The 27,608-nt window shown below is 39.7% G+C and overlaps 1 protein-coding gene across 2 annotated transcripts in view; it reads right to left on the reverse strand.

Moving 5' to 3' along the window:
• Nucleotides 1–27,608, reverse strand: part of sorl1 (sortilin-related receptor, L(DLR class) A repeats containing) — a 95,744-nt gene that overhangs the window by 15,143 nt on the left and 52,993 nt on the right. For both annotated transcript variants that reach the window (XM_044353384.1, XM_044353383.1), the window contains exons 7-30: nt 26,294–26,395; nt 25,107–25,276; nt 22,640–22,832; nt 20,970–21,087; nt 16,185–16,258; nt 14,622–14,710; nt 13,833–14,011; nt 12,458–12,644; nt 11,224–11,352; nt 10,471–10,556; nt 9,503–9,675; nt 9,100–9,231; nt 8,098–8,189; nt 6,786–7,032; nt 6,504–6,642; nt 6,212–6,385; nt 5,972–6,085; nt 5,740–5,862; nt 4,051–4,170; nt 3,590–3,715; nt 2,869–2,979; nt 1,165–1,296; nt 342–473; nt 47–181 (exon numbers count right to left, since the gene is read on the reverse strand). In XM_044353384.1, the coding sequence (XP_044209319.1) occupies nt 47–181; nt 342–473; nt 1,165–1,296; nt 2,869–2,979; nt 3,590–3,715; nt 4,051–4,170; nt 5,740–5,862; nt 5,972–6,085; nt 6,212–6,385; nt 6,504–6,642; nt 6,786–7,032; nt 8,098–8,189; nt 9,100–9,231; nt 9,503–9,675; nt 10,471–10,556; nt 11,224–11,352; nt 12,458–12,644; nt 13,833–14,011; nt 14,622–14,710; nt 16,185–16,258; nt 20,970–21,087; nt 22,640–22,832; nt 25,107–25,276; nt 26,294–26,395 (3,277 nt within the window). The remainder of the gene's footprint in view (nt 1–46; nt 182–341; nt 474–1,164; nt 1,297–2,868; nt 2,980–3,589; nt 3,716–4,050; nt 4,171–5,739; nt 5,863–5,971; nt 6,086–6,211; nt 6,386–6,503; nt 6,643–6,785; nt 7,033–8,097; nt 8,190–9,099; nt 9,232–9,502; nt 9,676–10,470; nt 10,557–11,223; nt 11,353–12,457; nt 12,645–13,832; nt 14,012–14,621; nt 14,711–16,184; nt 16,259–20,969; nt 21,088–22,639; nt 22,833–25,106; nt 25,277–26,293; nt 26,396–27,608) is intronic.

Here is a 27,608-nt window from a genome sequence, read left to right on the forward strand (position 1 = left end):
GTGTGCTGTTGCTGCTGAAAGCCAAAATAACATTCAGTGAGTGTACCTGTACACTGGGCCTCATCAGACCAGTCCCCACAGTCGTTCTCTCCGTCACACTTCCACCAAGTTGGAATGCAGCGTCCGTTTCTACACTCGTACTGGAAATACCTGGAGCAGCCTGGGACCTCAGTGGGAGCAGCTGTGACACACAGAGCAAAAGTTTCAACGTTTCTGTTCTTCCTCATATGTCAAAACAAAAAGCACAGTAACACTATCATTCAGTGTGTTTACACCCCCCCCCCACATAGTTTAATAATTAACAGTAAGTGTGTGTTACTGTGTGTACTCTTCCTCCTCACCGCAGTTGGCTTCATCAGAGTAGTCCCCACAGTCGTCCATGCCGTCACACTTCCACTCCAAGCTCACACACACTCCGTTGGCACACTGGAAGGTGAATTTGTCGCACGTTTTGCCAAACTCAGACGGTGTGGCTGACAGAAAACCGACAGGGACGTTAAACCATCAGAAATAATATGATATTCTATTTAATGTACGAATGGCACAAACATTTTATGATTTTCCCCTCATATATGTATCATAAACACAGGATATAAACTACATGATCTGATGTGTAATGTTTCATATGCTTCATATTAGAATCCAGAGGCGTTAGGTTTAGCACATAAGCTGAAGGAATGACAGATAAACATGATCTAACTGATATTACAGAACTAGTTTGGCACCCATGGAGCAGCCGTTATAGGTTGTTTCTGCTATGACAGATCCACATCACCACGCTCTGCTGACACACAAGAATGACTTAATAAGTCACTGTTAGTGTGCACAGGTGTGTGAGAAACAGGTAAAGTCCAAAATAAACACTCCTTTTCTTGTGAACTGTGTTTCGTCTGTGGGGTTCTGTCAGCGCCTCTTATCTCAAAGACCTCTTTGTTGGTTGATTTACAGTTTTGAGCGATACCGCTACAGGGGTCCTGTTCCTCATTTCAAGGTAATGATTCGTGGGAAAATTAGGCACCTGTAAGCCTAAAACTTTCTGTAGAATGACATCTTTCTATAGTTTTCTAAGCATCATAAAGCGCTAAGACCAGGAACTAAAGGATAAGAGAGAAATGTAATCGCTTCGACACAGTGATACAGTGCAGGCATGCGAGTGTTCCTCACCACATCCAGCATATTCAGCGTCCTCGTCAGAGCCGTCTTCACAGTGTTTGATCCCATCACAAACCAGGGACTGAAACAGACACTGGGCTCGGTTCTTACATACAAACTCCATGTAGCGAGTACACAGGGGATCTACGGGTGAAATAACAAGATGCAGAGTGACGCATTATTAGATATATATATACAGTTATGTTCATAATAATAGCAGTGTGTTTAAAAAGGTGAGTAAACCTCAAAATGCTTCAAATAAATTGTATTTTAATGAACACTGCACATTCTATTTCAAAGCAAGAAAATTGGAAAAAGTAATTGAATTTGATAATATTTTACAGAAAGTCAAGAAATATAATGTTCAAAAAAATAGCAGTGTTGACATCTTTCTTTACAAACTCAAAAATGTACTGTATAAACTAAGAAATGCTTGAAGATTCAACTTTCCTGAGAATCATAAACTAATATTTAGTTGCATAACCACGATTTCTGATAACTGCTTCACATCTGTGGTACATGGAGTCAACCAACTTCTGGCACCGGTCAACAGGTATTACAGCCCAGGACAATTGTACTACGTTCCACAATTCCTCTGCATTTCTTGGTTTTGCCTCATGAACAGCATTTTTTATGTCAGCCCACAAGTTTTCTATGGGATTAAGGTCCGGGGATTGTGCTGGCCACTCCATGACTTGAATTCTGTTTGTCTGGAACCATGATTTTGCTCGCTTGCTGGTGTGTTTGGGGTCATTGTCTTGTTGAAACACCCATTTCAAGGGCATACGGCAACATGACTTCTTCCAGTATTCTGATGTACTCAAACTGATCCATGATCCCTGGTATGCGATAAATAGGACCAACACCATAGTACAAGAAACATCCCCATATCATGATGCTTGCACCACCATGCTTCACCGTCCTCACTGTGCACTGTGGCTTGAATTCAGTGTTTGCAGGACATCTGACAAACTGTCTGTGGCCTTTAGACCCAAAAAGAACAATCTTACTCTCATCAGTCCACAAAATATTACGCCATTTCTTTTTAGGCCAGTCAATGTGTTCTTCGGCAAATTGTAACCGCTTCAGCACGTGTATTTTTTTTAACAACGGGACTTTGCTGGTAGCTTAGCTTCACATAGACGTCGTCTGATTGTTACAGTACTCACAGGCTAAACAGCCTCATCATTTTCTGCACTTCTTTATAGGTTTTCCCCTCTTTTATTAATTTCTTAACCAAAGAACGCTCTTCTTCTGAACAGTGTCTTGAACGACCCATTTTACTCTGTTTTTCAAGGACAAATGCACAGCCAGCATATGCAACGTCAGTTGCCTTGATCTTTAAATAAGGGCCACCTGTTTAACACCTATTTTTTTCCACATAATCAATGACCTCACTGATTGAACTCGGCACTGCTATTTTTTTGAACACGCCCCTTTCAGTAAATGATTCAGTTTCACAGAATCAGCAGCATGCACGTCATGCCTGTTGGGTCTGATGGTTTTCTATACCTTTACTAAACCTTCTAGAAACTTACTTGCTGTGTAAAAGTTGAAATTCTAACAAAAACAGTGATTTATCTTGCTAGTGATGTGGGACTGCTATTATTTTGAAGACAACTGTATATATATATATATATATATATATATATATACATACATACAGAAGTTGGTACTTGCTACTGTGCATTCTGGTACTTTCACTGCGTCACTCACCACAGTTGTGCTCATCAGCACCGTCTGGACACTCCTGGATGCCGTTACAGTGGGCGGTGGCTGGCAGGCAGGTGTCATTGGAGCAGAGGAAGCCTTTGCATCGAGTTCCCTCTGGAAACATGTAGAACAATGTCAATAAGACATCACTGATGACAGAGAAATGCTGCTTCTTATATATTTTTTTTAATATTTTATTGGCATATTTCAGCATATTTTATTTAATAAAATCTCATAAACAGGTGACATTCATCAGCCTGAAATGAGCAATTTATGACAAGTTTATTAAATTAAGAGAAATTGAGCAAACCAACCTGAAAAAAAGGAAGAGAGGTTAAGGATAAGAATATGAAAAAGTTCTTCCATGAGGCCCAATGTCTTATTACCAAATAGTCTGATAACAATACTTACACTAGACAGTAAGTCTAATATAAGGGTCCATGGGGTCTACTTTTTTTTGACAGTCCTTTTCTTTTAGCCCACAAGAGTGTCAAATCACCACCTATGCAGTGTGTGAATGCATGATAATAAACAGCATGCATACTACCATGTCCAATAATGATACAAGGCTAAGTGTAGATTTCACACGGCGCTCATATCTGATAAGAGGATTATAAACTAGATAATTCAGCACTTTAACCAGGACTACATTCAGCTTCACTGGTTGGTTGAGTTTTTTATTACAATGAGATCTAAGTAAATGTTCGGGAATGTTTAGAGTTACCGCAATATCGAGGATCTTCATCTGAGTCATCCTGGCAGTCATCATCGCCGTCACACATCCAGCGCTGCGGTATGCAGTGACCTGTGTGGCACTGGAAACTACTGGCCTCACATGTATGGTGGCCCACTAGGAACAAACACAGAGTTGGAGAAGCTGACAGTAGGGAGAGAGAAGTGCTAATCTAAAATGATTCTAACTGCATCACACACTTCATGCTGATAAAGACTGGTCCATTGATATCTTTACCATTGATAATCATGTTAAAGATTGTGGAGCTGCATTACAGTACGTACATAAATCATGATATAATTGTGTCATTTCTGTGCTGACATATAATGCAGCTGTTACCTCTTAAATCTTATGAGATTACAGTATAATTTCAGTGGGACATACAGTATCTTGTATCTGTACTCCACAGTGTTTTACATAGTGTATCACACAATCAGTAACACAGTTGTTACCTGTGCAGTTGGCCTCATCCGACCAGTCTCTGCAGTCATTGTCTCCATCACAGCGCCATGCCTCACGGATACAGACACCTCTTGCACATGTAAACTCTCCGGGACCACACTGGTGAGACTCTTGAGAAACACATCAACAATACAGTTAGTGTTTGCAAAAAAAGTAAAGTATAAAGAGTTGTTAGAGCCACAGACATTTTAATACTGATTTCTTTTAACATTATACATTAGTTTCAGATTGTGTTTTAGATTCCAATAAATGTCACACACGAAATCTACACGGTACCAAACTAACACATACCTTTGTTGTGTATATTTTTAATGCAAGCAACGTGGCTCTAGGGATGGCAATGTCTGGACATCTCTCCACTACTTGGTCAAGACTGAAATATCTCCACAACTATCAGATGGATGGCCATGAAATTTACAACAGATATTCAAGGTCCCCAGAGGACACATTGTAAACACATTGGTGAATCTCTCGCTTTTCCTCTCTGTGAACATGTTAGCATGCTGATGTGAGCATTTAGCTCAAGTACAGCCACACAGAGCCACAGCTGTAGACTCTTAGTCTCTTGTTAAAATATATTGTGACGACCAAATATTACTGTGGTAAGCTAGAAATGACCTGTGCTGACTCACAGGGACCTCCACTTTCTGCTATTGAATTTCTGCTATTTACAGTGTCCCTGGCTATTATCCACAGTGCTCAGGGCGATGGCCTAAAATGATGCAGTTCCTTAGATCTTTGGAGCATCATCTGACAGTAAGTTAAAAAGACTGTGTACATGCGCTTTCTGCAGTTGAGTTTCTGAGAAAATTGTACCTATGTTTAGCTGACATAATGGTCATTTACACTTTTATTTCCTCTCACTAAGATTATTATAATTTTGGGGTTTTTGAGTACCTCCCAGCGCTCCTGAAGCGCAGTAAGAAAGCTGCCAAGGGATTGTCCATGGTGTCAAATGTACAGATCATAACACATTAATTAAGCCTCATATTACTGACCATCACTTTTTTATCTTTCACAGCTTTTCTTAAAACGCCTTTTAGTTTAACTTCTTAAGTTTTTTATTTTGTTTTTAGTTTTGGATGGAATTGTCTTAATTAAATGCATCTTGCCCTTCACTTTCATTGCTTATTCTTATCTGTACAACTTCATGTGAACAAAGTGTACATTTGTCAGCATTAAAGGAAAATTCTGCTTTACTTCAATCTGACACATTTCCCATAAACATGGCTGTTGTGACTCTGTGAGTCGTGCTAACTTGGCGATCACCAGCTTCGTTATAAAGACAAGTTATAGTTATAGAAGCAAGTTACCCTGGATATGGGTTCCTATGCAGTTAGCCATAATGGCTATCCTCGGTGGCTAGTTTCTGTGTTAATACTTTCAGTCTGAAATGTCAAATCTTTGAAATGATTCATGTAAAAATCACGCTTATTTGCAAAGCTGTAAGGAGGCTCAGTAGCCTTCCCCCCCACACACAAAATATTGCATGAGTCCTTGTCTCTGTGAATCTCTATGATGAATCTGATGGGTGCAGCATTAACATGACGTCTGACTCTCATTAGTCACATGGCCATATTTATGGGAAATACATCAGGTTGAAATTAATCAGAATTATTATGCAATATTCTCTCCAAACATTCGCTGGGGTTTAGAAGATAAGCGGCGGCACATCTTACCACAGTGCTCCTCATCACTGTTGTCTCCACAGTCGTCTTCGTGGTCACATTTGAAGGCCAGGGGGATGCAGGAACCTGAAGCCACGCAGCGAAACTGGTTGGATGGGTCACAGGTCGTAGTGGCTGAGGACACCAACAGGCACAAATAAGAGAGTGCAGTTTTTGTTTTTTTTAATGTATAGCTTCTTGATGCATCTACATTGTGAGAGGAGTGATACGGATGAAAACTCACGACACTCCTGTTCATCACTCATGTCTCCACAGTCGTTGTCGCTGTCACACTGCCAGATGCTGCTGATGCAGCGGCCGTTGGAGCAGCGGTACTGGTTAGGCAAACAGCTGTGCTCTGATTGGAGGAAAAGAAAGATCACATGAACCACTAATGAATCAGGTAGTCCCCCCTCTGAGATAAAGATCATATATCTTACAGCACTAGATCATCATTATTCTACAGTGTGTACTTTCGCCTCACCAGTCTTGACACAAGTGTTGTTTTGGAGCTGGTATCCGGTGGGACACTGGCACTGCAGCTCTCCGTTGGGCATGGTTATAGTCGGGGTGCCGTCTGGGCAAACGCAGGTGTGCCGGTGTCCAGGCTGAGGCAGACACAGCAGGCTGCATGGCTGGTCGGCACAGGCGTTATGGCCTGGTGGAAGACAGTTCAAGACATCAGTTTGATCATAGTTAAGTGTTCATTTACAGTTTTGATACTCCAAACAGTACTATTTGCAGGTATTCTGTTACCTGCAATCTCTGTTCCTCACCTCTGTTCTTCCCTTTATAGAAGATCTTAAGGTCCATGACTCCAGACAGCCTGCCAACAATCAGCTCATTGTTCTGGGAGCCAGCTTTTGGAGCTTTAAAGATCCCCATTCTGGACCAGTCGTCCCAATACAGGTCGTTCTTAAAGCAGCGTACAACAAAAGCTTGTGAAAACAGATTCTTAGGAAGGAATTGCACATTCAACATACTTCAAAATGTAATCCACCTTTTTCCATATAGAAGACCGGAGGAAAATGTGAAGACAGGTAAATATATGGTCTCACCTTGAAGACAGCAATGGCGTACGGGTGGGGCAGCCCCTCCATGAGAACGCTCCGCTGGCCCCCGGTGAAGTCGGCCCTCTCAATGCGGTCGCTGTAGGCTTCGGTCCAGTACAGCCAGTGGTCGTCAGCTGTGATCCCATTGGGCCAGCGGACGCCCTCCGACACAATGCAGGACACGTTGGTTCCATCCATGTAGCTCCGGTAAACGCCGGCTGCTCGGTCTCCCCAGTCAGTCCAGAACATCAGACTGCGGGACATTTGTGGAGGGATAAAGGATGAATTTAACAGGAATTTTTTCACTAAATTCACACTTAATCTAAAATCACTGTACTGTTTTATTATTGGTATGGGACCAAAATCACAATTTGATGAGCTAAACATCCTATTTTAGGTACATTTGAACAAAAAACAACAAATAGGACTAAGAACAAAATATTTTTGAATTAAAAATTTTTTTATAGATGGGTGGAAATCTGTTAAGATATACTGGATGAATGTATGATATTGTACATCAATCGTGGATTTTTTCAGTTCACAAATTAGGTTAGGAGACACTGATGCCTCCATGCAGAGGACGTGGCTGTAAAATGGCCTAGAGGACAGAATAACAGACAGGAGAGAAAGCAGAAGCGAGTGCATTAAGGCAGAAATAGACTTATATTCTTACCCAGACAAAAGGGAGTAGGGGAAAAACAAACTTAACTAAGGAAAAAATGAATATAACATTGTGGTAATGTTGATTTGCTGACCTCATCTTAAATAAAAGCGGAAAAAAGTTTGCAGAAGAGGAACCAAATCTTTTGTGGTGCATTTGGGTGTGGACTTTAGGAGTTTCTCAGAATTCAGGTCATTGTGGACAGATTGTCTGGTCATCACTTCCTCATATGGGTGTTTGAGAGTTAACGTTACAATTACTGGAGGTTTAGGTTTAAAGCCTCAATCCATCATTTTCTGACCACATCAATGTGAATGATACATCCGCACAAGTGAATTTTTATTTCTTGTTTGGCTTTTAGTTTTTTAAAAAAAATTGCATTTTGTATTTTTTAAATTCATTGTAATTACATGATCTCAAAAAGTACTGATGTATTCAAACCTTTAATAGCCTCAGAAAGCATGAACTTAATTTAAGTGTTTTTTTAAAATATTGTTTTGCTTAATAAAAGACCAGTCAATAGTGTGATAGCAGGTTTCAATCCTGTGTTTTATTTTTTGGTGATGCAATGATGATGATGACACAGGAATAGACTTACAAATGTGTGTGTGTGTGTGTGTGTGTGAGTGTGTGTGTGTGTGTGTGTGCAGGAGTTACCTCTCTTCAGGCAGTAGAACAAGAGCTCGAGGATGTTCCAGGATAGAGGAGTTGAGCAGGGTGTGACGCAGGTCCCCGTCGGGGTTAGAAACCTTCAAACACAACAGTGAAATGTTTCATAAGACATCATAAGCATTATTCATCAAGTTCAATTTAAGACTTTTTAGAACCTTTTTAATCGCGTAAAAAGTGAACAAATTAAAAAAAAAATCAAGACATGAATAAAAATGTGACAACTTCAGATTTAACAGATTATAGATTTCTGTGAAAAACTGTAGATTAAGAATCTTAAAGTTTTAGAACAAACAGTAATGTATTTTAAGAAACAGATGTCTCCAACACACAAACACATTACAAAACATGGGTATGTTAGTATTTGCAATACTGTAGTTTTTACATTTAGCAATAGATGTGTCCACAGCAGTAAACACATCTGGATTGGTAGTACTCTGAGTTTTACACACTCCACGTTCAGTTATCAATACACAGTGAAGTCTGCCAAACATTGGGTGGGCATTCCTATGGAAGCCCAGTATTCATGTGAAATTATATTTCGACCAATCATTAGGCCCCGCAGTGGGTATCAGGCTGTGCTGTCTATACTCTGAGAGTTGACAACATTCTGTAACCCTCACCTAACATACCTTTATCTGCCTTTGGATCCTATCCTCACCCAAGCAAAGAGCAGATTCTTGGCAACTTGACCTGGTCTTACCTCTATATTGTATCTGTGTATGCTAACCTACATAGGCTGGCCTGACTGGCTTGACAGGCAAATTCAACTGAATGCCATGGCCCACTCAGTAGTCCCACCACCATCACTGTAAATCTGGTTCCACTAGACTCATAAATAAACCAAACAATCTTCTTCAGCTACACAGCATACACCTCTGTCTGTAATATCAGCAGCTAACACCATCAGCTTCCAACATGCTAGCTTCCGACAGCTAACGAGCATGCTTCACACACACTGCTGATTGATGTATAAGTTCTCTTCTATACCTCAATCTTTTGCGCTCCAGCGTCAACCCAGTAGAGCAGTCTACTGATGGGGTCAAAGGTCAGAGCCTCCACGTTCTGCAGGTCTTTCCTCACTACGACCTCCTGCCCTGTGCTGCCGTTCAGACACAGACGCTGCAGGAGAGAGAGAGAGAGAGAGAGAAAGAGTCAGGCAAATAAACATTTTTTGAAAAATGAGACTTCTGTGGTGCGTAACGCTGAGCTGTTATGTTTATTTCACAATTGAGCAAAAACTTTAGCAACAATGTGTCCGATAAACAAGCTCCTCTTGAGTCGTGCACTCACGTTAACAAGCCCTGCTTCATTTGTGTTCAGACACTGTAAACAATCTCTCGAAGCACCCGACTGTTTATTTGGCTGTGTCTAAGAGGAATTACTCACTAACCTGTATGGTGTCCAGTGAGATGTCAGCCCAGTAGAGACAGTTCCTGTCATAGTCAAAGTCCAGAGCCACAGCCTGCCTGAGGCCAGCCAGAGGCAGGGCCTGGTCGGTGCCTGTGGCCAGGTCGTAGCGGTGGATGGAGCTTCTCACCGCATACAAGATGAACTCGTTACTCTCTGCAAGAACACAGAAGACAGAAGAAGGAAAGAAAGTCAGGGGATCACAAGTCAGCAGGCTTCATGTTCAGCAGGTCATGAATATCTGTATAACATTTAAATCCATACGACAGTTGTCCAGATATTTCAAGTCTGGACCAAAGTGATGGTGTTGCTAAAAAGAATCTGTTTTATAATTTTGTGATGCTTTTCATGTTATAGAACCTTTATGAAGTATATCTTTGTCTTGAGGTAGAAGTAATGTATAAGCCATTTGGAGGCTTTTTCCTCCTGCATAATACTTTTCATGTTACTCTTATCATTTGTTTGAATTTAAAATGTACAAATGAACAAAATTCAAACTAACTCCATTCCAATTTCAGCTTGATTCTCCACTACAGTGTTTTTGGTGCATTCTATAACTCTGTTATTATATGACAGTATGATGAAATCCATTTCTTCAGGAAGTAATTTGAGGCATGTTTTTGGATGTTTAGGGGGTGTGGCTGAGCAGCCATCAGGTATTCCAGTCTCTACACAACTAAAAAACACATCAACACTAAATCTCACTCAGATGCATATGATGTATACCCCGAAATGCTTGATTTTAGCAAAAAGGACTATCCTTTTTAGTAGACTCCACTGCACAACTACACATTCAGTCTACATAAGTACACAGAATAAGCAGTAAAAGCTAATATTAATATCTCAATATAACAGAATATTAAAAACAATTTCTGAGACATACTGTAACATGCAGTGTTAAAAGTGGAAATCAAATGTACTCTTTAATGATTTAATGAAGTGTAGGTTTACCTCCAACAGGACAGGGCAGGATCTCTCCATCCAGTCTGGACTCCACATCTCCTCCACTACAGCTGTCTCCTGGTACCTTCCTGTAGCTGCAGCAGGAAGGAAAAAAATCATGAGTTTTCCTGCGTTGGACACTTGGTGGTGCTCTCACCAAACTGATATAATGACAGCAACATCAGTTCTTACAGTAGCTTCTTAACCAAACAGAAGACAGGCTGGTTTGCACTCTGAGGAATTCTCAAGTAATGAACACTGATTAAAATAATAAAAGCTGATGACTGTAGGTCATAATTATTATGTTATAAGCACCTGGTTCAGAGGGTTCAGCTCGTGTATTTGAGCTCTTTTAAAATTACATTTATTTAGATTTAGATTAGATTTATTAAGTTTAATAATTACCTTTGTTATCTTGCTATGGTTGATGTACTAATTCTACAGATTAGTTAAGAACAAAAATAAATAAAAATATAAAAACTAAAATTTCCACACAACTGGTCCATGGGACTAGATTTGATAGAGTTATGGGGCCCACTGTATAGCAGTTTAGAGGTCTATAACATGAAAATATTCATGAAAACAAAGCCTGACTGACATAAGTTCAACCAAGAAAAAAAGCAAACCATAAGCTTACCATAAGAAAAATGCATGTAAATCTGAATACATTAGTGCTGCAGATGCTGACATTATGCTAATAAACCACACAAAAAAATCCCAGGCTGCATTTCTGCACTGTAAAGTCAGATAATAGCAGTTTACCCTTTGCTGCGGCGGTAGGTGGTGCCGACAGGACATGGTACTGGAGGAGCATAGAGGTCACCTAAGAACTCAGGGTCAGGCACACACACCTGCAGAGCTAAGTCTTCACTCAGCTTGAAGCCGTAGTCACTGCGAGAAGGAAGACAGGTTGGGAGAAGAAAAAAAAAAAGCCAGTTAGCTTCTGCCCTCTTCTGATTAATGGCAGCACCTGATCTGCATTTTAAAACAGACTCATTATGAGTTGTGATGGGAGCTCCAGGAGCAGTAAAAATGTGCAGAGTGGGCTTAGACCAATGTGTTGGTTTGCCAGAAATGAAATTTAATTAAGAGTCAGGTATCAGCCAGTCAGTATCATCTACTGCAGATATGACAGCTACCTACACTAAAGATAATGAATATAGATTGAAATTTTTAACTTTTATGACAGTGTGGGAGTATCTGCTTTGTCTTGAAGAGCTATTAACCCATTTAACAGTTGAACTTACACTACAGACTGAAATATCTTAACAACTACTAGATGGATTGCCATGGATTTTTGTGCACATTTTGTGTACATTTGTGGCTGCCAGAGGATAAATACTCCAGACTGGTGATGCCCTAACTTCTCCTGTAGCTCTACTATGTTGACATTTATAGTTCGGAGTAAAAAGCCTCGACAACTATTGAATGGATTATCATGAAATTAGGCACACGCTAAGTTAACATTTGGTTTATGAACAAATACCTGCTAAACTAATCACATTCCTTTCAGCCTCTGCTATACTTTGTGTTCAGTGCTAATTAGCAAATGTTAGCATGCTAACACTTCAAATTAAGATGGTTAACCTAATACCTTCTTAGCATCAACATATTAGCTTTCTCACATGAGCATGCTGACATTAGCATTTAGCTCAGAGCACCACTGTGTCCAAGTATACCTTGACAAAGCTGCTAGCATGGCTGTAGACTAGTCTTGTTGGGTCACAATTAGTTTTGTGTTAAAAAGTTAAAAAATACATATTTTCCAATCAAATTAATTTGTTACAGGTGGACTCCAAAGCAGTTCAGGAGACATCTCATGTATAATAAAATGAAATAGGACACACCTGAGCTTCATCTACAGTGTCACAGCAAAAGAACATCAAATACTGAATATATTCATAACATAAGTGAGGTATTTCTGAATTTAGATATAAACATTTTTGCTATTATGGTGATCTAAATTGAATGTTTTGTGCATGTGTGGGTCCCTCACCATTCATAGTCCTGGCGTGTGCAGGAGCAGTTAGAGATGGTGACGGGCCGGTCAAAGTCCTCTCCGTTGAAACATGTCGCATGAGGAGTTCGTCTCTTAAACGTTATCTCTCTGCCCAACAGACACTCATTTCCATGTTCATCTGACGGAGACCAGCGCTTGTAGTCAGCCTCAGAACAGGGCACACCTGAAGGAGAAAAAAGAAAAGAAACATCACAGATATTTGACAGTGACGTGGAACTAAAAGCTACTTGCTAATGTTCCTGGTGGTCTATTTGTCAATTTTCCCTCCAATTATTTCTCTTCTAAGCTTTTAGCTGAATTTAAAGTGATGAAACACTCCATCTGGCAGCTTTAATAAACAGGTTCACAACTTTTGAAAACACCTGAGAATACATTCTCTCCTCTTCTAGCCTCATTATTAAATATTCAGCCATAATTTGTACACAGCAAATTCTCCATTACTCTCCCATCATACTGACAACCATGACTACCAAATATGAGGTAATTATATTTATTGTGACTCATTTAATTAATGTAGCTAGCTTGTTTGTGTGCTTCTACATCTCAATGAGTTTCTACCTTTTACTCAAGTATGTTCTTACTTAGCATGACACTTAGCCTCTGCAGTACAAATCTGACACTTAGCCTACTTAAGAACCTTATAACAAACAGGCTATTTTGATTTTACAACTTTAATCTTTGGTAAAGCAGTCTCCTTGTATTTTTTTAAAATTATTTTTAGCTTCATTTACTTTTTTTACATGACCACACATTTCTGTATAATTACTGGTGGATGCTACAACCCTACATGCTAAGCTAATGATATGCTCTAAAAAAAGACATTAATTCCTGAGTTTATGTGATTCAGTGATTCAGTAAACTGTTGTTCATTTAGTGGTAGTGTCTTCTCAAAGTTAGGTGTAGCTAACTAATAATAGTCATCTCAGTTAACCCCAACAAACTGCTGCTTTTAGGTTTTGTTAACTACTGTTACTAAAAGGCCAACAAGCTTTTTAGCAACAGTAGCTAATGTCTAATGTGACTTAATTTAGTTAATAGGTTGAGTAAAATCTTACAAATGTTTTACCATGAAATGCAAATTAGCCACATACTATTATTACTAATTATGCAAGTTATATAAGTTAACTATATAACACTATATTAATGTAGCAATGATAAATAATCAGCTCAAAATATAGAAACTCCACATGGATGAGACCTTCTGTTGAGAAATGCAGCTGAGCTATGAACATATAAATAACTATTGTGAGCTGTTGTTGCTAAGCGCTGAGGATCTCTAATTTGGTCCATCAGTTAAAAGCTCTCTACTCCTCTTGTACCCTCTGAACCTCCTTCTCGCTTAACAACCTACCCAGAACATCGGAGGTGTTGACCTGCAGGATGAGCCAGCTGTGTCTCTGGTCGGCATACGAGCCAAAGATGGTGAAGATGGTACTCTTCTCCCCGGGCTCTGTCAGCAGCTGGTAAACGTACACCTCCCTGTCTGAGAACTGAAAGTCGGTCCACGTCTCACCTTCGTTGGTGCTGAACCTGATAAGGACATGACCAACTTTTTAGCCATCCAACTTGGATTTGTCTATCTGTTCCCTTTCGTTAAAACAGTTACTAGAATGTCCTTTCGTCTAGCCAGTAATTCTGTGATTGGGCAACAGCAAGAGGAAAGATAAGGACATCTGAAAAAACACTATAGTGAGGGAGTTATATGGGATCAAGCCTCGAGTGAAAACCAGATTACTGAGTCACCAGGATAAGAGTTGAATTCTTTACTTTCTTTATAATACGGTACATGTATATGAGTGGTTTGTATTGTTGCGGTTGGCACAGAGGTGTCTACTGAGGGAAGGTTTATTTGCTTTTTCCCCAACAAAACAAGCTGCTTCACATTCACACAATCTGCTCCTGCTGACTAATGGCCACATCCACTGGGGCAGGTAGCATTTATGTGCTCCACTCTGCAGATTTCCTCATGTTGTTTGGTGATTTCAAATGGAAACCTTCCAGTCAAAAGCCTCTCTGGGTTTTATGTCTGAGGCTATTTTGTTAAGGTGGAACCAACTGAATGACAGATTTAGCTTCTAAGCTTAAATCAAGCTTTATTTCCTGTCCTGGAGGAGCATTCAATCAGGTCACTTGGACTTACTTGAGATGCGTGGTGGCGCCTCCTTGTGCGATAGCCATCAGGATACCACCGTGGTCACCCCATGTGTAGAAATGAGGGCCTGCCAATGCCTGGAGTACGGGAAGCATCGTCAGTAAACTATCAGAACAAACTGTGCAAAAGATGATTCAGCTCTTTAGTGAATGCAAGCTTCAATTTAATTGGAGGAAGTCTAAAAACATCTTAATGACCTCATGAAATGGTACCTTTATTTTTTATGTGATACAGTTCCTGTTGAAACAGGATGCTGCAGTGAGTAAACCAATGGAATATCAATTAAGGAAGGAGAGCGTGTTGATTAGATAGGAGTAGAGATGTACCGATCATAAATGGACGGTTTTCAGCTGATGACCGTTGACCGGCCTCTGCCAGTCTCATATATCTGTTTTTTTGCCAGTCAAATTTATACACGTGCCACACAATGATTCACATCGCGCACACAGCGGCACAGTCTCTAAGTAACAGTTGTTGGACCAGAGGACAGAGCCGCTGCCACCACCTCAGCTGCTGTCATCAGTAATAAACATCTTGCCGCTGCTGTATTTATGCCTTTAGATGACGTTATTTTGAGTGTGGATGGAGCAGCTACAATGTTAGTATAGCTCTGATCGGCCTGAACTCCATTCAGAAAATAAGCATTTTAACAGTTGTTTGCTTGTTGTTGTTTGATCAGATCAGACAAAAGATGAATTCAAGCTTTTTACAAATCGACATCTTGATGTAGTTATTTTGGCATCCTTTTGATCCATTTATTGCAATTAAATCACAGCAAAATCCAAGTTTATTTACACTCAAACCAGCCGTTCTGAACAGGGCTGTTCAGACAGGATGAGAAGGCTGCTGTGGTGCTTGATCCATGTGGTATTTTGACCAAAGCATGTCAAGTACATTTTATTAAGACCCCAGGGAACTGTGTTAGCTTGTGGAAAAGGGGTATAATATGGTCTCTTTAAAATAATCTAAAGCTGCATTAATCAACATTTTAGTTAGCAACTAGCTGGTGAACACAGTGGAGCATTTAGCAGCTAAAGAGACAGATATGATCCTCAGGAGTTGATGGACTTACATTCATGCAAATAGGCAAGTGTTGTCTAACATTTCCACCAAAACAACTTTATAAAGGTGATATGTCAGATGTTGTGAGTCCAGCTTGTTCTGCTGCCCTCAAGAGCCCAAAAATCAATCAATGCAGCTTTAAAAACCACCACCTTTGTAAAGGTTTAGTAGCACAATCTTTGAGGCACATTCATTGCCCTGCAACAACTGTTTCAATGTAACATGGTCTGTGTTTCAAATAATAATTACAAGTCAATAAACCATAGAAAACTACAGACTGAACTGATGATCATATTTAGTTATTTCTAGGCCTGTTTTTACAACTACAGAGAAGGTCACATAGTGCAGATAAGTCCATCATGCTTGGCTACATTTACAGGCACTGGAATGAAATTCACTGTGGCATGTTTAAATTGATAGAAAAGCTGCTTGGGACTCGGTTTTACAAGCTGTGTTTTTCTTGTCATCTGTGTCAGATTTTGCACTGACCTCTCTCCACCGGGCTCCAGCACTGCTGGATACATACACATTGGGTTTGTTGGCCAGGTTCCTGCCTACAGATCCTGCAATCAGAGGACAAAAAGGCATTTTACACACACACACACACGCACACATACATTACAGGGGTTTTCCCTGAATAGACTTCTCTTGCTTTCACATATGGAAAATCTGTAACTCGAGAACTCAAACCATAGCATTCTGTATCTTTTCATGTATGTGGCCTTTGTCCGCACTCAGTAAGTTGTTATTTAATATGGCAGATCACCAGGAATGATCTGCTCACAGAAATCACAAAGAAACATGCTGAAATCAAACACACTGAAAACAAAAGTGGACTTTGCCATACACATTTTTCACTTGTTTTTCCATAACACTAAAGAGTTAAGAGTTAAGGTCCACTGTCTGTTTTTGATCTTAGCCGTTCTGGTGAAGTAAAATTTAAAAATTGGCCAGAGTGGTGTCTGAGTAAAGGTCTTTGGTAACCATCACCAAAGGAGTTTTAATATGATGTGAGCATTAAAGTGTTTAAAGCATTAAAGTGGCAGTATTACATAGTTTTTTCTCTTCGTGTGTCTGAGGACGTCAACATGTGAAGCCTATTGTGAGATTTTATGTCATCACCAACAATTTATTCTGCAGGGAACGTTAATGTCTGTACCAAATTTTGGGCCAATCCATCTGGTAGATGTTGCGATATTTCAAAAATTTGAACTGCTAGTGGTGGTGGAGGGAAAGTGGGAAGATTCACTAGCATCTTTTGGATTCTTTTAATCTAGTGTTAGCAGGAAAAAATGTAACTTACTTAACTTTTGTCTAATACTTTGGTATATGTTTAGTTCTTATTAGCAAATGTTAGCATGCTAACATGCTAAACATTATGCCTGTTAAACACCAGCATGTTAGCTTTGACGCTTTGAGTATGTTAGCATAATGACGTTAGCAGTCTCAGTCTTGTTTCTTTTGCTCATATTTTGTTATCTGCACATTTAAAAACTTGAATGAAAAGCAACATACGGGTAAAGATATTCACACTACAAAGTTAAGAGGAATGAGATGTTAAAATAACTATTGTGTGAGTGTAGAATAGAGATTTTGAAGATGGTGAGTGTGAGCGTTGAGGTAGAGTTGATTTTGCCACATAGATGAAGGTGAGGCAGAAAGGAGATGCTTTTTATCTTGTTTGTTTTATATCATCTGTAGGGATTCAGAGTTACAGAGAAGGTAAGGCTGTGAATGTCAAGCTAGAAAAAAAGACTTCCTCCTCCTGCAGACAAACTCTCTCCTCACACACAAACATACACACACACACCCCTCTTTCTGTCAAGAACAATGGAATTTATGGACTGGATGATTAATACCAGTAGAGTCTGCCTTTGACACTTGAGAGCAGACAGACACCTGCTTACATCTGCAGAAATCAATCATGTTTATCAAATCACATTTCAGAGTGAATGACTTCAAGAAGAGCAGATTAATATGAGATGCTCGCCGTGTCTGTCGAGGGCTGTAACAATTCCTCTGAAATGAATTACACCTCGTCTCCGTGTAAAACGGACTAATGACTTTCATTAAATATCATCACACAAGGAGCCAGAGACTCCAGACAATAAACAAATGTTCCCCTCTGCGACTGTGCAGATATGAAACTGGCACACATCAATATACTGTCTTTGTGTACGTGTATGTGTAGTGGAGTTCTATCAGTATCAGTGTTTAAAGACACACTGATATTTTTGGAGTGCAACCACTGACAGTGAATATGTTCTGCCAAAACTGAATATCTTTTAAACTTGTGCAATCTCATGCCAAAGCATGTTAGTGTTTTTGAGAGATTTTATGGACAGGTGGAGGAGTGTTCTCTTTGACAGCCAGAATGACTATGATGGCAACAATAATAATATACATAGAAGAGGAACAGGACAATGATGTATCGTTAACAAATTCCTTTGTCTACTATGCAGAATTTCACTCAAGTGTCTCATCTAAATCTAATTGGGGGGAACTCAACTAGCATAATTATGATCAGTCCTACAGTAGTGCTGACACATTATAAACTTGTAGATTTAATGTTTTATTGGGCATCTGCAAACTCAGGCAGAATGTAATTAGCATCTCTGAGTACGGTTTGACATAACAGTTTACAATACTTGTGCTACAGACATTTCCCCAAAAAGGTATCAAGGTGAAATATCAAGTATTTGTGCATTTGTGGATATAATTACAACAAATTATCAATCATTTCAAGGTTTGACATTGTTGACATTGAATTTTGATAAATGGTCAGTATTGGCTCTGTGTTTTGGTTTAAAAATGTGTAGCCGTGTAAAGTCATAAAGTTGAACTGCGCTGTTTTTAAGTTTTGACTAGTGTTTCTGTGTTTTGACTGATTTCTTTGTTTTGTCTGACGTTTCTGTGTTTTGTCTTGATGTTTCTTTGTTGTGTGCTGTTTTTAAGTTTTGACTGATGATTCCTTGTTTTCTACGGATGTCTCTATGTTTTGTCTGATGTTTCTACTGTATGTTGTGTCCTGAAGTTTCTTTGTTTTGTCTGATGTTCCTATTTTGACTGATGTTTCTATATTTTGTCTGATATTTCTATGTTTTGTCTGATGTTTCTGTGTTGTCTTATGTTTCTTTGTTTTGTGCTGTTTTTAAGTTTTGACTGACGTTTCTTTGTTTTGTCTTATGTTTGTTTTGTCTGATATTTCTATGGTTTGTCTTATGTTTTCATGTTTTGTCTTATAATTTTTTGTTTTCTCTTGACTTATGTTATTATGTTTTGCTTTGATGTTTTGTTGGTTTCTACACCCTTGTCTTGAGAGAAATTTCCTTTCAACTGTATTCAACAGTTGCATGTGAATCACTTCGCTAAAGATTAGCTTGAATTGCTAAGCTAAGCTGTTTTTTTGGTAGCTATGGGGTAAACTGAGGTAATGGTTCATTGTAGAGAAGCCATCATGCCAAGAACCTACAAGAGAAAAACAAACCAAGGCTCAACAGCGAGCAGCCAATGGTGTCAAGAATGGAAAATCCATCAGATCGGTGGCAAGAGACAGAGGTACTGACAGGTCATAAAAAAAGGAGGTAAAGGAAGTAAAAACAGTAGTGTACAGTGGAACAGCAGAAGCAAAGAAGGTCCTCACAGAGGAGGTAGAGCTTGCAGACCATATCAAGAAGCTGGCTGACCAGTTCCATGGCCTTACTCCAAAGAAATCATGTGAACTGGCATTGGCATCGGCAGAAAGAAACAACATTCCTGTCCCCGACAACTGGAAAGAGAAGGGTTTAGTTGGTAGGGTGTGCAAGAAATTACATGACTCATTAGGTCAGCTTAGATTAACTTATACCATGCAGCTTAATGCAGCACCATGACAGAATGAATTATAGTCAAGGTTTTAGGTCCAAATGGGTTCAAGAATTTTATGGCGCATCACCATCCCTCCTGTCGTATGCCTGAAGCAACATCTTTGGGAAGGTCTTCAGCATTCAAGGTGGCTGGCACCACCTTTGCATTTAAGGAAAATGATGATCTTTCCCACTGAGTGATGAGATGAAGAAGCTACCTCAACCTCTAAAGAGTGGAGGAACTGCAAGGAGGGAGCAACAATTCATATTCCCTTGCAACCTGAATGGAATTCTGAATAGTAGTTTTTAATTGTTCAGCAGTCTTAAAAAGTCAGATGGTCAGTTTACTCCCAGATGGCTCAATTTACCCACCCACTCCAATGAACTTCCTCCTAACCTGGGGCAAGTTGAGCCACAGGAACACTTTTTTTTAGAGAGGACATTTTTAGGTCACTTTGTCATCAATGCATTCTGTCACTTTCATTTGATAGGAGACATCCTGAAATAAAAGTAGATGTTTTCATTCTACCTCTGTCTCATTTTCCTTACCTAGAGGTTATGTAAAAATTGGCTCATCTTACCCAACTGTCCCCTAAAGCAATATATATGAACCGTTTACTCAGGTTGTTCTGTATGTAAACATGCCTGTGTAGTTTGTGTATGTACATGCCTGCCTGTATTCATTAGTGTGTTTGACCTGTCGAGTGCCCGCTGGGTGATGCGGCAGTAATTAGCCCATCTGTTTGAGAGCGATAACGAAGCGAATGGCGCCGCCGATTGCCAGTCTTTCCTCCTCTCTCACTCTCTCTCTCTCTCCATGCCCATTATCTATTAAGAATTTAATTAGAGGGACTGACTGGGTGCAGGGGAAGCAGTCTCCTAGACAATGGAGAGCACCAACAAATCAATGTTTTCCACCAGCTGTGAAGAAGCAAAGAGGCTTCAAACTGCAGGCAGAAACTCATTCCACTTCATTCTGATGAATTCATCTTTCTGCTGAATGATGAAACAGTTTGTTTATTTTCAGAATTTTCTGTATTTCAAAACACTGAAATACCAAGCAAGATGTGTCTAGCAACTTCTCTGCAACCACGTTTCCTGTGTTTTTGGTAATACAGGAAGTGGCCATTTAGTGAAAGAGACAGAAAGGCAGCTCTAGCACCACAAAGGAAGGTGTTGGTTTGTATTGCAGGTTTCCTGCATATGACTTATCTGTGTTATGAAGTGGAAGTTGAAATGAGAAACTTGCCTTGCACAGGATCAGTGAGACCATTTTTCAACAGATGGCACCCAAATTCTCTTCATCTATCTTGTCTAAAGGATGCTCACAACAACTCTTGCCAAATTACTGAATCTTTTTAAGATTGTGTTTCTGTTCATCACACAGATTCTAGAGATTTCTAGTCATAATTGAGTAGTGTTTTCCCACCTGTGGCCATTATGAGTCCTGGTGCAGAGTCCTTTGATAAAATGGGCATCCTCCTCAGTTGGATGTTGAACAGCTGGCTCCAGCGCTGGGCCAGGTGGAGAGAGCAACCTTTACTGAGCTGAAGGGAGGGGAGGAGAGTCAGATGATGGTGTTCAGTTGTTAGTATTCTTCTCTCTGCTTTGCTAACAAGTTACAGTGTGAAAAGTTTCCACTCTCCAACCCTAAGCTTCCTATTCTGTGTGCTTATCCACTTACAGGTACACCAGAATGTGAAGTAAAGTGGGTCTAGTACTTAGATCTACTACTAAACAGAGAAAGTATGTGCTAGAAATAGAAAGTAATGTTAGAGTTATTGGTTTGCAAAAATACTGGGCTGATATTGGAATATTATTAAAGATCAAATTTTAAAACAGTCAAGGTTGTCCACCTCTATCACAATGAGGGTTACCCTTCATACTGTCAACTACAAGTCAGTTTGTAAAACTTGCAATAGGACTTGCATCATCCTGTCTGTAAGAATTGTCATTATTAAAAGCATTTTTTTGAAATTACTTTCAACAGGAAATATAAATGCCCTGTGATGCTAAAAAATGCTGAAAATAAAAAACTTTGGCGATCCCTAAATTGTAAGATTTGCTTTAAACTTGTGGATATTGGATATGAGCAAAGAATACTGGCTGCTTCAACCAGTCAAATCCTCCCTGAAACACCACATCTGGAACTAAGATGTAACTACTAGAATTTTTGATTTATCTCTTTTTATATTCATCAAGAATTATTTTGCAAATAAAAAGCAGCAGTTGCAGTACAGAAGTAGTATAAAATGCCCATCACGATTTCCGAGAGCTCTAAATTGCTTTTTTTGTCCAACCAAGGCCAGATTAACCTGTTAGAGGCCCTGTGGCAAAAATATGCAGTTGAGTCAGTACTGACCCCCAACCTACTGCCATCTGTGTGTATGTACCCACTCACCTCTAATTATCAGTCCAATCTGTGCTTATTTGATTAAACAAAACTTCATTAGGAATATGCATCAAGTGAACACAAAGTAAAATTTTAAAAAAGCTCTTAAAACTCGATCTACAGGACATGGCCAAGGGATTAGCAAATATTGCAGGACCCGCCAAGTGGTCAGTGGTGCCAAGTCTCTAACTAATGTTTAATTAGTCTGACTCAGTAATGAATCAAATTGCCAAATCCAATTGATGCCCAGTAAAACTCTGGCTTTTGGGGATGCTCAGGGTCTGGCATACTGGAGCAGTTGACTGCTTTGCCCTGAATGTAATCCAGTCTTGTGTCCAGTCCAGAATTCAGATATTCCATTTACAGAAACAAGAAAAAAAATCTCACATTGGAGAAGCTGCGACTGGATTTGTACACCATTCAATTTAATTTTTCCATTGATTTAAAATAATTAGTTAGATAGTTATCAAAATTGTTGCTGATTAACTTTCTCTTAATCAACTGATCAATTTCAACCAATCACTTCAGCATAGTTACTACTTCCAATCCACATACTTCTCTACAACATCTCCACATTATTAGGAAGTAGAGCTGGGTCAAAACAAGATACTCTACTACTGAGTCAGTAGTACAGTAGTAATCATATCCACCATTATAGGAATGGATGACAACAATGAACCACTACTGATGTCGGTTGGTCTGTGTACCTGGCAGTCTACAGTTCCTCCCAGGCTGTCGGCCGTGGGCGCCTGAAGCAGCTCCCACGTCCCTCCCTTGTCGAAAGTGATGACGGATCGCATGTTGTCTTCGCTGACCGAGCCGTTGACGAGCGTGGCGATGAAGACGCCTCGCAGCCCTTCCACGCGGTGCAGGTCTGCAAAAGGCTCATTGGCGAAGTACCTACAACACACAGAGATTCATCCCACCACAGTGAGTTTTTGTCTATGTGCGACAGTGTGAAGCAATTGATACTTTCTGTGGTAATTCCAGCCCTGCAACGGCCAAGAAAACATTTTGCTGATTCATTTCTTGTATAAATCTTTTTTTAATTGCTGTTTTCTCTGTGCAGGTTCTTATTTATTTGCCAACACAACACAGAAGGGCAAACACGGCTGAAATATATACATCAGCATTTTAAAAGTGCATTTACAATTTTACAACAAAAACAACAGAATCTTTACTAACACTGAACAAGGCACAGGGATCCATGGCTAATTAAATTAGCAAAAGCCAATGTGTCAGACAGACAGAGAGAATCATTGGCAGGCAAACACCTGAGCCAACAGTGCAACTGCTCTTCCTGATGTGATTACTGAGAAGACTGAGCAGAAAAACAATGAATACGGAGCTCAGAGCTCTATTCTCTGATCAATAAATTGTCTCTTATTAAATAAGGAAGTATTACACATCTGTGCTTGCAAAGCCTTTGTGTCATCAGTGGTATCAAACATTTGTAATAAGAACTGGAGGTCTTCCTGTCAGTGCCTGGGGTTGCTATGGGAACTACTCAATTACTACTGTGCTATTGTGCTTAATCTGTACAAGAGGTACACACAGGGTTGCATGCTGAACTCGTTATATGCTATGCTATGGTACCATTTGCGTGACTGTGTGATGTGTTACTAATATGAAGGCAAGCGGAGGAAAGCAACTGCTTACTCAGCTACTTATACATGAAGCATGAAGTTATTCCTAATCTTGGACATACACGTTTGACAAAACAGTCCCAATTTGTTCACTTTTAAGCATATCACATGCACCGGGCTTCATTGAGTTTGCTCAGTTGTTAGTGGTTTCAGTCTCCTTTGCCTCTTCTGCATTTCCCCTCTTTATGATGTATTAAATTGAATTAAAACATCAGAGCCACTCAACAGGAAGTACAAAGAACAACAGTTCCTAGTTCAGTTTTTTGAGTTCACGGTTCTTGGAACCTTTTGATCATTAAGGGCCAATAGAGAGGCCTCTGTTGACATGCCGGTGACTGAGCGACTGTCAAACTACTTTCTAACTGCTCAAAGTCAAGAATGAACTTTCAGGCTTAATGCTGAGCTCAACTCAGTACGAATGTTTATGTATTTAAACATGGTTTTGCTAATGAAACTGATTCTGGAATAATTCACAGTCATATACTACTTTATACTTCTACCTGCAACATTTCAAAGGCAAATAATATACATGTTTGTCCACAACATTTATTTGACAGATATACTCACCAACCTACTATCCAACTTTTGGTAATGACTAAAAGAATGAGATTGTGGATGCAAGCAGCTGTAATTAATTCCAATATGACTTTATGGCTTCTTTCCCCACCTTGCAGTCTGGGCCCTAAATAGGGTCGTTTATTATGCAAATTCACCAAGACAGGTGTTAAAATACAGAGTTATATAGAGTTTTTAGAGAGTAAGTGTAGGATCCTCCTATAAGAGCAGATCATGATCTTGCAAAGTGATTGGCCACACCTTCAACAGTCTGCTTTTATACTGAGCATTTTTTTTATTCAACGACGTGTCTTACGTCAATCGTTCTTGTACACACAAGCATTTTAAAATAAAAGCTTCTGTTCATTTCATCCACTACGTGGCGCTTTGCACCCAACTTTTTTAAGCTAGTTCATCTATCAGTGTGTGATTAACTGTTGAGAAAATGACTAGAACTGTTTTATTTTATGAGACAAGAAATAAATAGAAGTTCACTGCTCAAAAAAGTTCATCTATATTAGAAAACGTAAAAATCGTGTTACTGCTTGAATTATGTTGAACCTTGATCTTCACAAGACTGCACATTGATGCAACCTGGAATTCAGCAGTTGTATATGTAGTAAAGAAAACCAGCCTTCCTGTGATGTGCACTAAGCTTGCAAATGAGCAAAACGTTTGACTGGATGATTAACTCACTCTGCTGTGATGCCATCTCTGTGGATCTGACAGTTATGGCAGTTGAACAACAAACAAAAGAGGCTAACCCAAAGGTGACACTTAGTGCTTTTAAATAAGTACGTCCTAAAGACATGATGAGTTCAAACAATTGAGTGTTTACTCTACAGCCATGAAAACATTCAGTATGCTGTGACTAAACACTGGCTGTCCCCAACCAGCCTGACACATTTTTTTTGATAAATGTCAGATAGTGAGAGTGTGTGTGTGTGTGTGTGTGTGTGTGTGTGTGTTGTACCTGATGAGCGTGTTGCTGCCGGAGCCCTCGGGACTGTAGTACAGAACATTCTCCAGTGACAGAGAGAAGGACAGGCCCTGCGTGTCTGAGATGTACAGGTGTGTGACGTTGTTCAGGTGGTTCACACACACGAACACTTGATCCTCAGATGCGTCCGCTATGTAGTACTCCTGTTAGGCGAGGGAGATAGAGAGAGAGAGAGAGACAGAGAGAGAAAGAGAGAGAGAAAGGGGAAGTCATCTTTAGTTCACTGACCTACTGTCTGATTAGATGAGGACACGACGCACGGCTGGACAAAATGTGAAAAGATTTGATATGAGACATTTAAGCATGAACTTGTAAGCTGTGAGGAGCCGTGTACTGCAGGTGGTTCTTCCATTAAAATCAGTCGTGTCATGTATTTTTAGAAATAGGAACCATACTGTTGTTCTGCTGTTATTCTTCTACTTATTTCGGATAATCCATCGCCATCTTAATGTTGCATAATACTGTACACCTACCGACACATGAGCTGCTTCAACCGCGTTCTTCAGCGATCTGACGGAACAGATACGCTTCTATTTTAACTAACACAGCTGTCTGCACAGGCTTTACACATGTAGCTGTAGCCCAAGCATATTTCAGGTCACAGCTTTCAAGTCTGTTTTCTTCTGTCTTACACAGATCTTACAGTGTGTTGTGTGTTGAGCTCTGAGCGCTGCCAAAACACAGGTGATCTACACTCAGTACGTTCTATGAAGACACTAATAGAGCACTGAAGACCATGCTGACGTGCTACGTTTACCATATTGTCTGTGTATACACCATAAAAAAAGAGTTTTGTTACTGATAACAAAATAATGTTTTCTTTCATACCTTATTAAAGAAATTATGTATAAAGGTGTTTTTCTTCTATAACCCTTTTCTAATGGAACACATTTTTTTGACGATATCGCCAAAAAACAGACAATTAAGCTAAAGTACTAATGCTGTCAAAACACAAGCAGCCCTACAAGAACAGTCCAGTCTCAAACTGGCAATGTTTTTCTTTAAATCAGGAACTATCTCATCAAAGAGTAAACAAGATTATGAATCTTTAAAACCAATTAATCAATTAGTCTGCTGATTGGGCTTTCATAAATACTTTATGAATCATTTACTCCAGTCCATAAAAAAAAAAAAAAAAAAAAAAAAAGAAGCAGACTCACTGTGATTGGATGGCGGGTCATAAACTGGGCAGCTTTCATCGGCTGGCGGTTGTAGGAGACCCAGAGCTGAACAGATGATGGTTCATGGCTGCCAAACAGTTTCTGGAGAGACAGAAGACACACAGAGAGAGAGAGAGAGAGAGACAGCACAGTTCATTCAGCTGCTCATCATTTACTGTACGTCAAACCCAAAAAACCGCTCGGAGATATCCAGCCTAGTTACACGCTGTGAAGTTTTGTTTCTCACAGCTCTAATGCAGAATTGACCGAGTAGAGGTCACTGCTGTCTCATGTGGTATGTGGCGAGCCGGACAGTGCTGTCCACGGAGCGGTGAGGTTGTGAAAAAAAGGAGGAGAGGCTTCGGTTATCTGTGCTGTCCTGATGATGTTTTTCTTGTCTTAATATTCCCCTTAGAACAGAGCTCAACAGCTGAGTCAGAAAACATTAAACATCCAGATTCAAAAAGACTCCCGGTGGGGTACAAATATCTGTGTGTGAGTGTGAGAGAAAGAGAGAGAGAGAGGGAGAGAGAGAGAGGGACAGAAAGAGAGAGAGAGAGAGAGAGACATTATGAAGCTGGCTGCTGGTAAGGAGCAGAGCTCTGATCTTTTATGAATTACAAGCATGCACACCAGACAGAGTGGAGGACTTGAGTATATCTCATTTCTGAGTGAACGTGTGTGTGTATGTGTGTGTGTGTGTGTGTGTGTGTCTGAGAGAGAGAGAGTGTGTGTGTGAAAGTGAAAGAGGGAGAAGAGAGAACAGAGACGTCTTCTGATCAGAGTCCTGGGGATATACTCTAGATGTGATCACCGGCTCTTATCAATCAGATTTTCATTTGAAAGAAGCGAACAGTGATAATGACATACGGTATATAAATACATATATAGTGTATGTAGAGTGATACACACACACTGGATAGAAGAGATGCTGTGCTATCACTGAATAATGTGTGCTTCTGGGAATCTATGCCTGTGTCAACTGTCAATATAGCAGCAAAACACATTAAAATTCTATATCTGGTTATCTAGTTTTTTTGCTTCTCAGACATACAGTATGTGCATCAAATTCTATAGACAACAATAACAAATCTAGCTTTTTATCTGTTATTTTCTGGTCCCTGCAAAAAATAACTACAATAATTAGTCAATTTATCAATTAGTTGATTCCAACTCTGAGACGTTTTGATAATAATAAACTGAGTATCTTTAGATTGTGGACTGACAGGACAAAACATGACATTTTATAAACCAAACAACTAATCGATGAATCAAGAAGATTCAACAGATTAATTAATAATGAAATAACTGTTAG

Source organism: Thunnus albacares, chromosome 6 (assembly GCF_914725855.1).
Source record: "Thunnus albacares chromosome 6, fThuAlb1.1, whole genome shotgun sequence".
In the NCBI taxonomy this organism is placed as follows: Eukaryota; Metazoa; Chordata; class Actinopteri; order Scombriformes; family Scombridae; genus Thunnus; species Thunnus albacares.